Here is a 13,756-nt window from a genome sequence, read left to right as displayed (position 1 = left end):
GGTTCACAAAACAAAACATACTTTATGCAGCAATGAGACGATACAGAGGATTTCACAATCACTAGTAAAGCGCATACAAAGTGGTCAACAAAACAATGCAACTCGTGCAAAGTTAAACTCGAGAGAGAATACAATACAAAGGAAATATTGCCCCTAAAGTGCACTAACACAAGAGAGAGATTAACCAACAAAACACAATTTGTTCACCGGGCACTGCGACAGTCCGACGACCAGAGGTGCACGACGATGCCGTCCCGCCGACTGGCGCGCGCTGCCTCGTTGAACCGCGGCTGGGCGAGTGCAACGGTTATAGATAAGTATCTATAAACGTTGGGCGAGTGGTGGTGTCCCGGGAGTCGAGCGGGCGCGCTTCACTGAAGCCTCCGTCCGTAACTCTATGGGAGAGCCTCATATGTTGACCGCGCCTTCCGCAAGGCGGCGCTAGGAGCCCGGTGGGGGCAACGACGGGACAACGAGCGTCTGTGCAGCCGCGGGGCCGCATGCAGAATGCGACTCCTGCAGTGTGGCAGCTAGTGTTTTCTGTCCTGATTTTCACAAACAACTGCAGTCTCCTGCGATGCCGAAGACTTGCTGCGTGCCGGGTTGCCGCTCCGGCTACAGGGGTACGCAGGAAAAGGCCTCGCTGTTCTGTTTGCCAAGCGACGTCGAGCAGCGTGAAATATGGAAGCGGGCGATACCACGAGAAGAAAGCGGTGGATTTAGCTTTGACTCTAAGCATGTCCGCGTCTGTGAGAAGCATTTTGACCCCACGGATATAATTCGGACTGATGAGTTTGTGGTCCGTGGAGAAGCAGTATCGCTGCAAAGGGAAAAACTGAAACTCAGGGCCGGCGCCGTTCCACGGATATTCGAAGGCCTGCCAGCGTACTTGAGCAAGCGGAAGAAACGATCTCGCACGCTCAGAGAGAAGCCGCGTGCAAAAAGGCTTAGAGAATCATCAGAGCACAGCGCTGTGGCAGATGATGTTGACCCTTCGAGCGAATGCCCGTCCACTCCCGCGCACGGAGATGACGGTAAGCCTCACATTCCTGGGCGCTTTTTTTCTTTCGTTGTCAGCAGATAATTCCTGTACACTTTATTGTCTCGTGTTTCCATGTTCTGAACAGTTGTTCTTCACTGCTACTTGCAGATGTTGCAGTGAACCCCGGAAGTGCCTCCACACGCTCACACAGTGGCTCTCAAACGGAGGAAGCGGTGTGTTCACTGTCAGAGCTGCAGGCAGCGAAGTGCCAGCTTCAGAGCTCACAGCAACAGCTTCGCCTGTGCCAGAAGAAGCTGGCGACGATGGTGTTAAAGGTGAACAAGCTGAGACAATTGGAGAGAGATGTTGCAAAGCTGTCTGAGCGTCAGAAGGTAATTTTTGACCATTGGCTGATGAAGGCCAACCTGAAGTCTGCGAAAGCTGCACGGTAAGCTCAGACAGCTGAGGACAGACAGACAGTGCCGTCTTTTGCGTATTGCGCGTCAGAAACTGAGCAGAAGCATATCGTATTAATGCATTTAATTTGCTGTTGTAGAATTCATTATTGCTACATGCTTAAAATGAGCATCAACTTTCACTGCATCATGCTGTAAAAATTTAAGTGCTGTTCAGCTTAGAGCACTGCACGGGCCTCAATTTGAGGCCCAAGCCCGGCCCGAGCCCGAGACTTGAAGCCCGAGCCCGGCCTAGGCCCGCGGCTTCAAGCCCGGGCCCGGCCCAGGCCAGCTAAATTATCGCTCTAGCGAGCCCGGCCCGGCCCGTGAATCCCGAAGTGAAGCCCGGGCCCGGCCCGGCACATTTCACAGTAACGCTTGAGGTATACTGCTCACTCTGAGCAAGTACACTGCTACTAACCGATAAGAAACTGGCCGACAAAGGTTCTGAAACCACAGTTTGGCTTGCAGAAAGTTGGCTCTTTTTAATCCAGAATGAAGTGTTAAGAGCAGTGCTCGCCAGGCCCGTCTTTTGAACAGTGATCTCGTGTAGGTGCTCAAAGATTAACTAGGAAGTTCCGAGCGCCAAATAAAAAAATTGCTCCATACGCGCGTAATAGACTAATTTACATTCCCCCATGATTTTAATCAGTTATATTTAGCCCCCGCGAAGTACAAAACATTAAAGCTGCCTAGCAAGCAGTGGGATGACATTTTTTTAGTGAACGCGATCTCACAGGTTGAACTCATAGCCGAACTGGTCTCCTTTCAAGAGAAACGAAAAGCTAAAAGGATACAGTATTTCACGGTATGTGTTTGAAGACTATAAGCGTCCTAAACTAATATGTTCTTCGCGAATGCATTTTTAATAGTGTGTAGATATGTTTTGGGATTACGAACGATAAATGGCCAATTAAGACCGGTTGAATTTTACTCTTACTAGTGGAGCAGAAGATAACGCGCGAACCACGTGATAACTTACAGGGCAGAACACTTGTCATGACAAAGAGGCTGAAGAAGCAAGGAGGGGTAGATGTGGTCATGAGATGAGATTTACAAACTCTCGCGAGCTTCTGTGGCTATTTCATTTACGAGACGTTCCAGTCAGCTGATCAAAAAAAAAAAAACCAAATGCGCTTTAGTTTGTGAATTTTCTTACATGTGTAAAATATAGCTGTAAAATAGAAGATACGTTTTTCGTGCTTAAGGGCCCAAGGGGAGTCAGGCTGTGAGAGATACCGAAGCAGAGGGCTCTGGATCATTTCGACCATCTGGGTTCCTTCAACGAGCAATGATACTACAAAGTACATGGCTTAATGTCATGCTTGCCACTTAAATAAAAATGCGGCCGCCGACGCTAGGAGCAAACCCTGGTTTTTCCGGCTCAGTAATCAAGCGACTTGATCACTAAGCCACCGCGGCGTGGAAGTAAGGAAATAAATAAATCAATGAATCAATGAGTTTTTTTTTTCTCAGCGCGTACTATAACCCGCAGCTCATCCGTGTCGCTGCTCCAATGCCGCAGTTGTGAACTTCACTCTGCAATAGTGAATGAATATTCGGACACCAGCCGTTTCTGTACGGACCCAAGACCGGCTCGGGACCGCAGCTTTAAGCCCGAGCCCGGCCCGGGCCCGCAACTTCAGTCCAGGGCCCGGCCCAGGCCCGGCAAAACAGATCATGTCCCGGCCCAGCCCGGCCCGCGGGCAGTGCCGGGCTTTCGGGCCGGCCCGAGCCCGTGCAGTGCACTAGTTCAGCTTCATGTTTGCAAATGAGCGTGCAAGTTGGTGTTCCAGGATTGGTATTCTGTAATACGTTTGAAGTGTGAAGTGCCTTGAACACGTTTCTGAGTGGAAATTTCCTTTTTTTTTTCACTAGTTACAAAAAGGAGTGGCTGTATGTTATTTTGTTATTTGGTATCAAATGTATGTTATTTTATTGTGAGCAGATTGCCCTGTATTAATGCACTGTGTCGGTTTCTTAGTATGTTTTACATTTCACCTCATCATCACATACATATATTGTCATGCATATCTGTGACAATGTTGCTTTTTAGACAACTGTACTCTTCTGTTTGCTTATAGCTTCTGTTTTGTACAAGTTGCTCCATGCGTTCTATAACTGCTTTTTTTTATTGCGTGGCCACCCACAGCTTGTTTCTATTTTGGCAATGCACAGCCAGTACATGAGCACTGAACAATAAATTTCATTATTTCCTTGCACTCGCCAGCTTCTTCATCGTCACACTGTGACAAAGTGCAAATAAATGGCATATGCAGCAAGAATTTTCGGAAACTAGCTTTGCCACCTTTGAAAGTCTCAGCAACATAACTTTTGAGGTATAGCACCATCAAACTGCCGTTGTTTTCGCCACGTGATAGCTTCGCAGCACGCACACCGGTTCAAATGTCGCCATAACATCTGATTTTCAGCACCAGGGAGCTTGCAGTATTTTTCAAGGTAAACGCCATCCGTAAGCATTTGTCAATAGTCATGCACTTCGACGAAAGCAAGGACTCTGCGACACAGCCGCAACGCAAACCGCTACGCTTTATCTTCCATGGTGACACTGCAGTCAAGTTCCGGGGAAAGTTATTGGCACAGCAGTGCGCAGGCTGTACCCATGCACAAGAATCGCTCTTTCGTAAGCAGCGAGAAAAATAAGTGCGTTGTTCAGAAAGCGGCTGCTAGCAAGGGTTACTAGCGGCTGCCGTCGATCACGGTAGTGTCTCGATGTTGCAGCCACACTTTCAGGTAATAACCGGTGAACGCTAGCAGCGTCCATGCTAAGCTCAATTACCACCCAACTACCAGCAAGCACAAATACCAAATGAATGTGAGCGTGCTGACCAGTAAACAGCCGCTGCGAATAGGGTGCGCGCGGCAGATTTCTGACCCCTCGCCGACAGCTACGCCCCTAGCGGCACGCGCTGTCCCTATGTGAAACTTTGGCTGGAGTTTCGTGACCAGCTGAAGCTTAAACGGCGGCCCGGACTAATCGACAGTGCTCAACGCCCATCTTATATAGGCTTGGTCCGCGTCTGTTTGTTCTACGCGCCAAGACAGGCGCGCACATACACTCAGTATCGGCCGTGCTGTCTCCTTCTCGCGCCGTACGCGCGTCAATGATTGGTCAAAAGCCGGGAGTGGCTTCCAGGAGCATCCGGAACTTCCCGGCGTGGCGCCGCCCCAGACACCCGAGTGAAGAGGAGGAGGGCGTCCCTTAGCACACGCAAGGCTACGCCCTCTCAGCCAGTTTCAAGTATAGTCGGATACAACTTAAGAAGGCAGCGGCTTTTCCCCGTCAAAGGACCCCGATCCAGCCAATGGAGTCAGCCGATTCTCATGACCATGCTAGTGTCACAATGCAGGGAGTGGCAGATCAAAGGTGGCAGTGGCAGATCAAAGACCTCTCCCTCCATAGTCGGGGATAGACCCCTATCTACATTGTTGCACCGCTCCCTGCATTGTCACCCTAGCAGGGTCATGAGAATTGGCCGACGTCATTGGATGAAAGGGGCTTCTTTGACGGGGAAAAGCCGCTGCCTTCTTAAGTTGTATCCGACATGCATCTCCGAAATTCTAGAACAATCGACGGCAATCCCCCCGCGCGCCGCGTTGGAGAGCGGTGGTGGAGGGGGTAACCACGCACACAAGGCTAGTCGCTCAACGGGGTTTCCGTCTACCCCGTTTTACGACCTGCGCTGGCGAGATGCGTCCGCGCGGCGCCGTTTTTGTTTGTTTGTTTCAAAAATGCGCCGAATTTTTTGACAACACACACACAACAGCAGTTAAACATAAAACGCTCAGAAAAGAAACGTGGAGTGTTAGCCAGGACTGCGTCAGCGCTGTAAATTAGGGCTCCATAAATAAGATAATTTTTTTCGAGAATGCTTTTCGTGATCTTTGCTTTCTAAGGCCAGCTCTGTTGCCTTAGTAGTTCAAGAGCTGGTTGTAACTGGTCGCAAATTAACCTGGTGTCTGGCTGCAGGTAAGGATTCCAGCGCAGTAAAACGCGGCACTAAGGAAATAAAAATGCTAGCAGCGTCACTGGGGCCACGGTGCGGTGGCATCAGCTGTCCTTTCCGCCCAGCCTCCTCCCGGCGAGAAATTGTAACTCCGCAGTGTTAAAGGCCCCATTACCTAGAAAATCCGGTGTCGGCCTTGCAACCGAAAACTAGGGTGGCGTGGGGTGGCTCATGCGTCCACCCGCCGGAGAAGCAACCTATGTGGGTCACCTAGGCCACGTGACTTTGTGGCGTCATCGCAACCTGCCCATCGGACTTTCAGCAAACAGGTCACTGTGTCGGGTGGCAGTTAAATTAATGATTCATCGCGAGAGGTTGCTCGGGAAGAGCAGCATGGATGGCACAAGCTCCACTGGTGGCAGCCCCTGCCATCGCAGGGCAGTGGCGCATCTCTTGACCGCTGCACCATGCCACCATGCATACCGGAAGGAGGGGTGGGAGGACTCCCAGGGAACTGTGAATGTGAAAAGTTGAGAATGATCTATTCCGCATATCACGGCATGTACTCATTAACGCTAGCTTAAGTGGCCCTCCATTTTTTTCCACGGGAAGACCATGCAGAACCATGGTTTTTCGACGCAGAAAGTCCCTGAAATGCATTACGAAAATAAAAACGCCCCGCAAGAAGCCACTCAATGTGTCGCCCTTGAAACTACCCATGGTGATTTTTCCCTCCTTCACATTTCCGAGCCCATTACAGACACTGGAAGATATGTAGCAGGATTCGTCCTTACACAGCGCAGGTTCCTCATCAGGGCTACCTTGCTCGCTGCAACTGGCGGAATTTTAAGGCAGAAGCCTTTAATGACTACTGTCGTCCGTTAACAAAGCGTGTCACACGCGTTTAACTCAGGAACTAAAAAAGATAGAAGAAAACCAATGGTTGCTTCAGATAGAGGATGGAAAAATGAATCTGGAAGCCAAGTTTGATGACTGTAGATTAATTAGTTAATTAATTATAGGCAAAAATGTCGAAATAGCGGGGGTGTCGATATAGCCACACGAACGGTGTGATGTCACATCTACCGGAAGTCATCACGGTATACTGAAAATTGTCCCAGAATGGTCGGGCAAACGTTGCATTCGTGTCAAATTAGATGGAAAACTGTGTAATTAAGCGTAATTAACACTTAAGATCCCAGAAAGACGTATAATTTGGTATCGATATAGCCACCAGAACTGTGTGACGTCACATCCACCGGAAGCAGTCACGTCATAGTGTCCTCGGCTTTCGCCTCTCAACACTTCAGTTGCCAAAGTGTCCACGCAATCTTTTACGAGTGATTCGCTCAGCCCATCACCGTTCAGGAGGAGGCGACTCACGCAATATAACGCGTGCTAGATGCAAGACTCAAGATTGAGTGGGGCCAAGAAGCAGAAGCAGCAGATGAAAGGGATCTACTTACATTGAGCAGCGAGAGGTTATTAAACATCGTGCTGATGCCGCTGTATTCCGCGTCCACCCGTTTTCTCTGACTGTGCAGCGACAACTAAATAACCTGCGGAGAGTTTGAAGCAGCGGAGTTCATTACACTTGTGACGGTTCCGGGAACAAACGGGTCGAACCTGCCCACGCCATGTCCGCTAGCTAGCCTTCATGGCGCGTATACTCCGAACGGCCCGTATTCGAATGAAGACACTTGAATTTGCTGCTGCTCAAGAGCTACACACAGGTAGAGAGAGAGCTTTCAAGGGCACATATAAACCATACATAACGTCATTAGCGCAGCGTTGATCGAACTATGCAGTTTGCACAGAAACCCTCTTACGCAGCGATATGAACAAGTATAGTTACGCGCGTTAGTGCATGAAGTTGGCTAGTAGGTTTTCCATGACAACAAAATTAGCACAAAAAACGGGGCTTATAGAATAGAAGAGACAACACTAGTGCTACAAAGAACTGCGGCTTTTCTTGCAAGCGGAACAAGAAGCGTTGAAAAGACACAAAATACTCGTAAGTGAAGATATCAGAGAGCGACGGTGCTCTTCGCTTGGGTGTATTTTTGTTTGTTTCCAATGTTTCTTATTGCTCCGCTTGTAGTCAAAGCTTCAGTTGGTAGCAGCGCTCGTGTTGTCTCGGCTCTTCTGTATGTCTAGTTTTTTGCGTGAAATTTTGTCTTCATGGTTACTGTCCGTAACTGAATGGGACTAGGTCGAAAACTGCACTCCGTTCACATATGTGCCTGGTCACGTAATCTGCTCCTCTTCTTCTCTCTCCCTTTGTCTCTCCTCCTCCAAGGTGACTGTTTTTTATTTATTTATTTACTTATTTGCTACAAATACAACCATGCCTGTTGGACATTTCCGCACGGGAGGAGGGGGGAGGTTACTTGCAAACACAAAGGCAAAAAGAACAGCGCCAACAAAAGGAACGAATCAGTTATAAATCAGTTCATCCGCCGACGTCATGCTGTTAAGTATTTTTTTAGTTGATGTATAAAATATTTTGTACGTATACCTGTGTCTGTGTAAAAAGTTTTTGCCTACAGTGTTGGCTGATGTTCCGATGTTTGCAACCTTTAACAAAATACTCAAATTTCCTGCTGTATGCCATTTAAGGGGGGGTCCGGGGGTCCTTCAAGTGATCTGCTATCACTTTTAACCAGGACCTACTCACATCTATGATGTAAATAAAATAAACTTGAAACTTATTAGCGGTAACTCCATGAGAGGCAGTTACCGCTCCTGATAACTTTCTCCTCTTCATTCTGTGAATTAAGCTGCATTTCCAGACATTCTTCAGCGGCTGCAGCGCGCTCTCCCACGGGCTGCCGATGAGTCAGTAAAGCCGTTTACGAGGGGTCGACTCCCTGCATATATCAACGGCGGCGCAGCCCACAGCGTCCCTTCTCCCCTCTGCGGGAAGAACAGGGGACAGGCTCCACTTCGCCGGCAGGCGAACTTCGGCAGAGCGCCCACAATGACTTGGGACTGGACGGCGCCGTGGAAAACAAACGACCCGTCTTTCCTTGCCAGAGAACGGCGATGGCGGGCAAGGCAAACCGTCTTTTTTCACGATGCTTGCGGATAGCAGAGGACGACCTCGGAAGTGTTGACCTTCCAAAAAATGGAGTTTCAGTAGTCAAGGTCTTGGTCAAGGTCCTGGCTTCTGCGTCAAGGTGACATCGTCGACGTGACCATCGGAAGTTCGAAACACGGCCCCTCGCCACCAGATCCACTGCGAGGGGGAAACGGAGCGGTGGGCGACATCCCAACCCTTCTCGAGGGATCCCTGATTGGAAGCTCCCCGAGTGCCGAGGTTTGCCAGTTAGAGAACTAGGGACCTGCGAGAATATAAAACCCGCCGCCGCATTATTATGCTAAAGCGATCCCTTCAGATACTTCGTGTTTGCCGCGTACTGATGTAAATATGCGACTAAACTGGTAAAGTGTTCTTCAGCACCCCCCGGCTCTCTCCCTACCACGTCTCCGACTTCCCCGTGCCCTCTCCAGCCCGACCATGCTACCGGAGTCCCAACAACACCTCATCTTTCCTCCTAATCTCATTAAGGCCTATGACATCCAATTAATACCCGCTAGTTCCTCCAACAGCACTGCTAAGCTAGCCTCACTGGATATGGTTCTAGCGTTAGACGTTGCCAGGTTCAGTTTCCAATGGCGGCATGTACGGAGCCAGGGATTCTTAGCCCCCTCCGCTGCGTCAAAGGTCTGACCACCGCCTTGGTCACTTGCTGCGCAGCCGCTGGGGACTGAGGGCCGAGGTTTGATTTAGTCGTATAGAATGTTATAGCCTAGTAATGCACCGCAGTGGCCAAATCCTGCTCTGGTGAGGGAGTGCGTTGTCAGTTCTGGTCACCGAGATCAGGCCGAACCCCGGGCCTGATAGTACAATTCCATCGACAGGCGGATTTTTTTCTCTCTCTCTAAGGTGAAATATGGTGCGGCATCGGATTCAAACCCCAGTCCCTTTGCATGCGAGGCAGGTGCTCTACCTCTACGAAATTGCTACGCACACTGCTCAACTTGAAGAAGTTTGAAAAGAATCACCTCGTATTGCAATCCAATTGGCAAAATCAGAAAGGTTATGAAACCCTCTCTCTCCTCCACTCCACCAAACTCTCCGCCCGATCCAATTGATCTGGGTCCCTGCGCACTCATCGCATCCAGGGAACGAGGCGGCCCACAATTATGCCCGAGGATTCGTCGACCGGGATGTGGTGTCGCCCGTCCTGCGGACGGCGAGAGATCGTATGGTTACATTTCATGACACAACCATGCACTACCGCTTAGGTAGACTTCTATATCCCCCCACACATAGTTCTCTCACCAAACCCCAAGAAGTTGCGTGGAGGCAACTCCAAACGAACACCTTCCCCAACCCCGCGATATATGCCCGCATATACCCTGGGGTGTACTCCCCTTCCTGTTGTAATGATCGGAGGCCCAGCCAGCGGAGAACGGCGAGACAGTCAGGCGCCATCAGGTATGCAGCCAAAAGCGCTGCTGTTTCTCGGAGAAGACGCAATGAAAAGCTGGCCTGGGGGGCGGCTTCTGACGACGGCGTTGGAGTGGACAAAGGCTCTAATCCCCTTCGCCGGCGATGCTGAATGCGGCTCTGGTGCCGAACTGCGCTCCTGGGGACTGGCAGCGGAAACAGGCGAGCCAGTCCGGCGTCATCAGGCTACTGCGACGGAAAGCGCTGCTGTTCGGGGGAGACAAAAGAGACACTGCGTGGGGCAGCTACTGGCGACGGCGTCGGCGTACACAAATGCGTCTAATCCCCTTCGCCGGGAAGGCTGAGTGCGATGTTTCTACCGGACTGCCCGTGGACCGACGGAAGAGACCCAGTGGCGACGACGGCGGGGGCGACGGCGCCGCCAACTCCTTGCCAGCGTGCGCCCTGGGCAGCAGACAAAGCGGATGGGCGACACGGCTGATTTGTCCCTTCCACCGAACTGAAGAGGTCACCGGTGTGAGCGGTCAGCGCTCGCGTCCCCATCGATCAGGATCGTCACTCAGCGGCGAACGACCTTTGGGCCTGGTCAAACAGTCCGCGACTGAGAGACGCCAAGTTCCTCCTTGCCCGTGTGTGTGTGTGTCTGTGCGGTGTGCGCGGCCACGTGGGGAGGGCGGAGCCTAAGAAGACGCTAGCGGCCCATTGGACGCTCCACCAGAGATCAGATTCCCTAGCTGGGTGCCTGGGGAATGTGAACTGCATTTAAGCAGCAATCTGCGATGTCCCACATCAGATCCTCCTCCATTTTCTGACTTCGGTCTCCTTGCTACTGTACAAAATGTAAAAAAACCTTCAAGCTCGCTATTCCTCCCGAAGGCTTCCCTCCGTAGTCTGCCTGCTTCGTCCTAATGCGGTGAAGACCCTGGTCCCGATCCCCGGCCACATCACTGTCAACTGTGTGGCCAACATGCCACTCTATCCCACATACTCTGGGCTTGCCCTCGGGACTCCCCCCCTCGAGGCTTGCAGCTCTCGAATCCAGACCAGTGGGAGGCCGCATTGCTCAGTTCCGACTCGGACACGCAGATCCGGGTTGTGACAAGAGCCACAGAAGTCGCCGAACGCCACGGGCTCATGGCCACTTGATGGGGCTGTAACCCCACACCGTCAGATACATTTGTCGACGAAAATAAAGTTTATCCTCCTCCTGAAACTCTCGTGGCCCTATATTTTGATGCAACTGCATATGATAATAATGGACGCGGCCCTTACGCGATATCCGCCACTGATTACTTTGACTCTCGAGAACCCCTCTTCCCATTTGCGGAGGGGGGGGGGGGGGGGGGTGTCCATAATAGCGACAAAATATTCGTTACGCTATCCTCGGCCAAAGCATGCAGCTGTTCCTTTGCACGTCCATTTAAAGCTGCCCGTCTGTTGCAGGGTCTCGTAGGTTCGTACAATTTTCATCTGACTCGGTCGCCTGCCTGGATTTCGTCGACGCACAATGTCTTCAGCACGCCTTCTGCTTCATCCCACGGAATATATCTGCTAGGCAAAAAAAAAAAATGGCTGAGGCTTAACTTGGTTAAGCCTGGAGAATGCGAAGCATCATCGTGTCGCGTAATTTGGAGGCGCACAACCACAGCGACGGCGCGAGGTGGGCCCCCGTTTCTCCACTGTCGTGACGTCATCGTGTCACGTGGTGTGACGTCATGTATCACGTGATTTGGAGGCGCACAACCATAGCGACGGCGCGAGGTGGGCCCCCGTTTCTGCACTGTCGTGACGTCATGTATCACGTGATTTGGAGGCGCATAACCACAGCGACGGCGCGAGGTGGGCCCCGTTTCTCTACTGTCGTGACTCATCGTGTCACGTGGTGTGACGTCATGTATCACGTGATTTGGAGGCGCATAACCACGGTGAAGGGCTGAAGTGGTAGCTAAAGTAGTATGCTTCCATAAAAATAAAAAAATCTTCAGCTAAACTTCGGTCTCACATGCAGTTGGCATCACGAGAGCACTTGACAAGCCATCTCTGACCACTGGCTCCTCAGTTCAAAATCTTCCTGACGAAGCGACAACGCCGCCGCCAGAATCCCCCGCGGCGACTCAGTCGCTCAATCTACTGCGATTCGAAGGTTGTCTCATTCGTTCCGGCTGAAACGGCCCTCGAAATATTTCCTGGCGTGCCGGTCACATAGTCTGCAACAAACATGACGAGCCAGGAAAGAGGAATCCTTCGGTTAGCTCAGCTCATTTATTCCTTGCAGCGTTCTTATTTCGAAAACAAACAGATTTACGGGTGTTTAAAACGAGGAGGTTAAGCCTGAAGCGATCACCTTCTCGATAGAATATACATTTCACTTTTGCCTCTCAGTGACAAATAAACCTCGTCGCGTTTGTATCGTTCCAAGTTGAGTCTTTTGATCGCGCTCTAAACATGTCGGCCTACCACGGCAACGAGGCCGTCGGGCCATGCCAGAAACTGATTTTGTTCGCTCAGACCAAGATTGAGAGGAGTACGATCGTGGCACGCGAACCCGCTAGACACGAACGTCACGGCAGGTGGGGGAAAAAATATACGCGTGAGGCATACCTTACTGCAAATCATGGCGGCGGGGGTCTCTGAAGATGCGCTCCAAATTTGCGAATGCTATTTATTGCCTAAACTGAATATTGTTTAATCTAGAGAAATAATTGTAATTAATTAACTGTAATCAGTTAATGTTGAAGAACAAAATCCTTGAGGTGCGCAGGGCGACTGATGAGAGCATGCGACCGGTTTCGCTCACCTACAGGTTATATTTAAATTTTTGCCCTCGCTCAACTTAGCTGCGACACCCTACAGAACCCGCGGCGGGGACAATTCCTTCGTAGGTGACTTCTTTCCGCGTTTCGAATGGTTCCTAATTTCAGAGAACATCGGTACTTTCCGCTTCTTGATTAGGCAAACGTGCACTCAAGCAAATCTGAACTAGAGTGATCCTAACTTCTCAGTTTAACACCGCGGCACCGGCGGCAGCTAAGTGAGCAACTGTTAAGCAATGTAGGCCATGTAGTGTACTAAGGCCGTTCTGCGGCACCAGGTGTCTGCGACCTGCGCGTCTGATAACGCTAGCATCCACGCGCGACCCGCCCCCGGGTCACACATCGCTGGCCGACCGACGGATTGACCACGCGACACCTGCTCGCTATCGGGGCAGTCAGATTGGGCATCGAATGCGCGACAGCTGCGACCAAACAAGGACGCGTCCTTGCACCACCGCTGCCGCCGCGTTTTCAATCTCGAGGCGACGAGCGCGCAACATCCCGCCCCGGTTTCCGCTCTGGCGTAGCGCACTTCGCGCCGGCGGCGCACCCACGCCTCCCAGCGAGCGTCGACCGCGCCCGCGCTAATCGTCCCACGCAACAGCGTACGCGCTACGAGCGGCAGAGCGCCGCATCCACTGTGACGGGCTAACTTCGTCCTCACGACAGACCCTCAAGTTTGCTGCATCCTTCGTCACTACCAACCCCGACATTAAACGGGGAGAGTCGGCGGTGTCGCAAACGGGAGGCCCGCATGCTCCGTGTATAGGTCACCGGAGGCTTCCGCTCCGACTTCTGGAGAAACGCCCGGTGAATTTCGGCGCTGGAAAGCATGAATGAAACAGCTGCGCCGCTCCTTGCATCTCTCCTCTCTCTCTAGCCTGCCTGCACGCCGTGAAAAACGTTGCGAGGAGGGCGGAAAGAAACGGGCCGCCGGCCGGATTCGGCCGTCCCCCGGGATATTGACCCGGCGGCGGAGCGCGCGCGCTTGCCACGGGGAGGAGCGCTTCTCCTCAACCCTCTCGCGGCGACCGTTGGAGGGCGCCGCATGCCTCACCTCC

General features: G+C 51.6%; 1 protein-coding gene across 1 annotated transcript; it reads left to right on the top strand.

Moving 5' to 3' along the window:
• The first annotated feature begins 520 nt into the window (after nt 1–520).
• LOC149344030 (uncharacterized) lies at nt 521–1,434 on the top strand. Its single transcript, XM_089542543.1, has 2 exons — nt 521–1,034; nt 1,151–1,434. Exons 1-2 carry the CDS (start codon nt 578–580, stop codon nt 1,432–1,434), a joined length of 741 nt encoding a protein of 246 aa, XP_089398669.1. The 5' UTR covers nt 521–577.
• The last annotated feature ends 12,322 nt before the right edge of the window (nt 1,435–13,756 follow it).

The sequence above is a fragment of the Amblyomma mixtum genome, chromosome 5 (genome assembly GCF_055824585.1).
Source record: "Amblyomma mixtum isolate Tamu chromosome 5, ASM5582458v1, whole genome shotgun sequence".
NCBI classification, from domain to species: domain Eukaryota; kingdom Metazoa; phylum Arthropoda; class Arachnida; order Ixodida; family Ixodidae; genus Amblyomma; species Amblyomma mixtum.
Note: the sequence above shows the minus strand (reverse complement) of the source record. Positions and strands in the feature narration are given on the sequence as shown.

Bases quoted from the DNA above. Each gene is read 5' to 3' on its own strand.
- LOC149344030 (XM_089542543.1), top strand. From the start codon at position 578: ATGCCGAAGACTTGCTGCGTGCCGGGTTGCCGCTCCGGCTACAGGGGT. The intron at 1,035-1,150 runs GTAAGCCTCACA...TGCTACTTGCAG, and splicing joins TCCCGCGCACGGAGATGACG to ATGTTGCAGTGAACCCCGGA.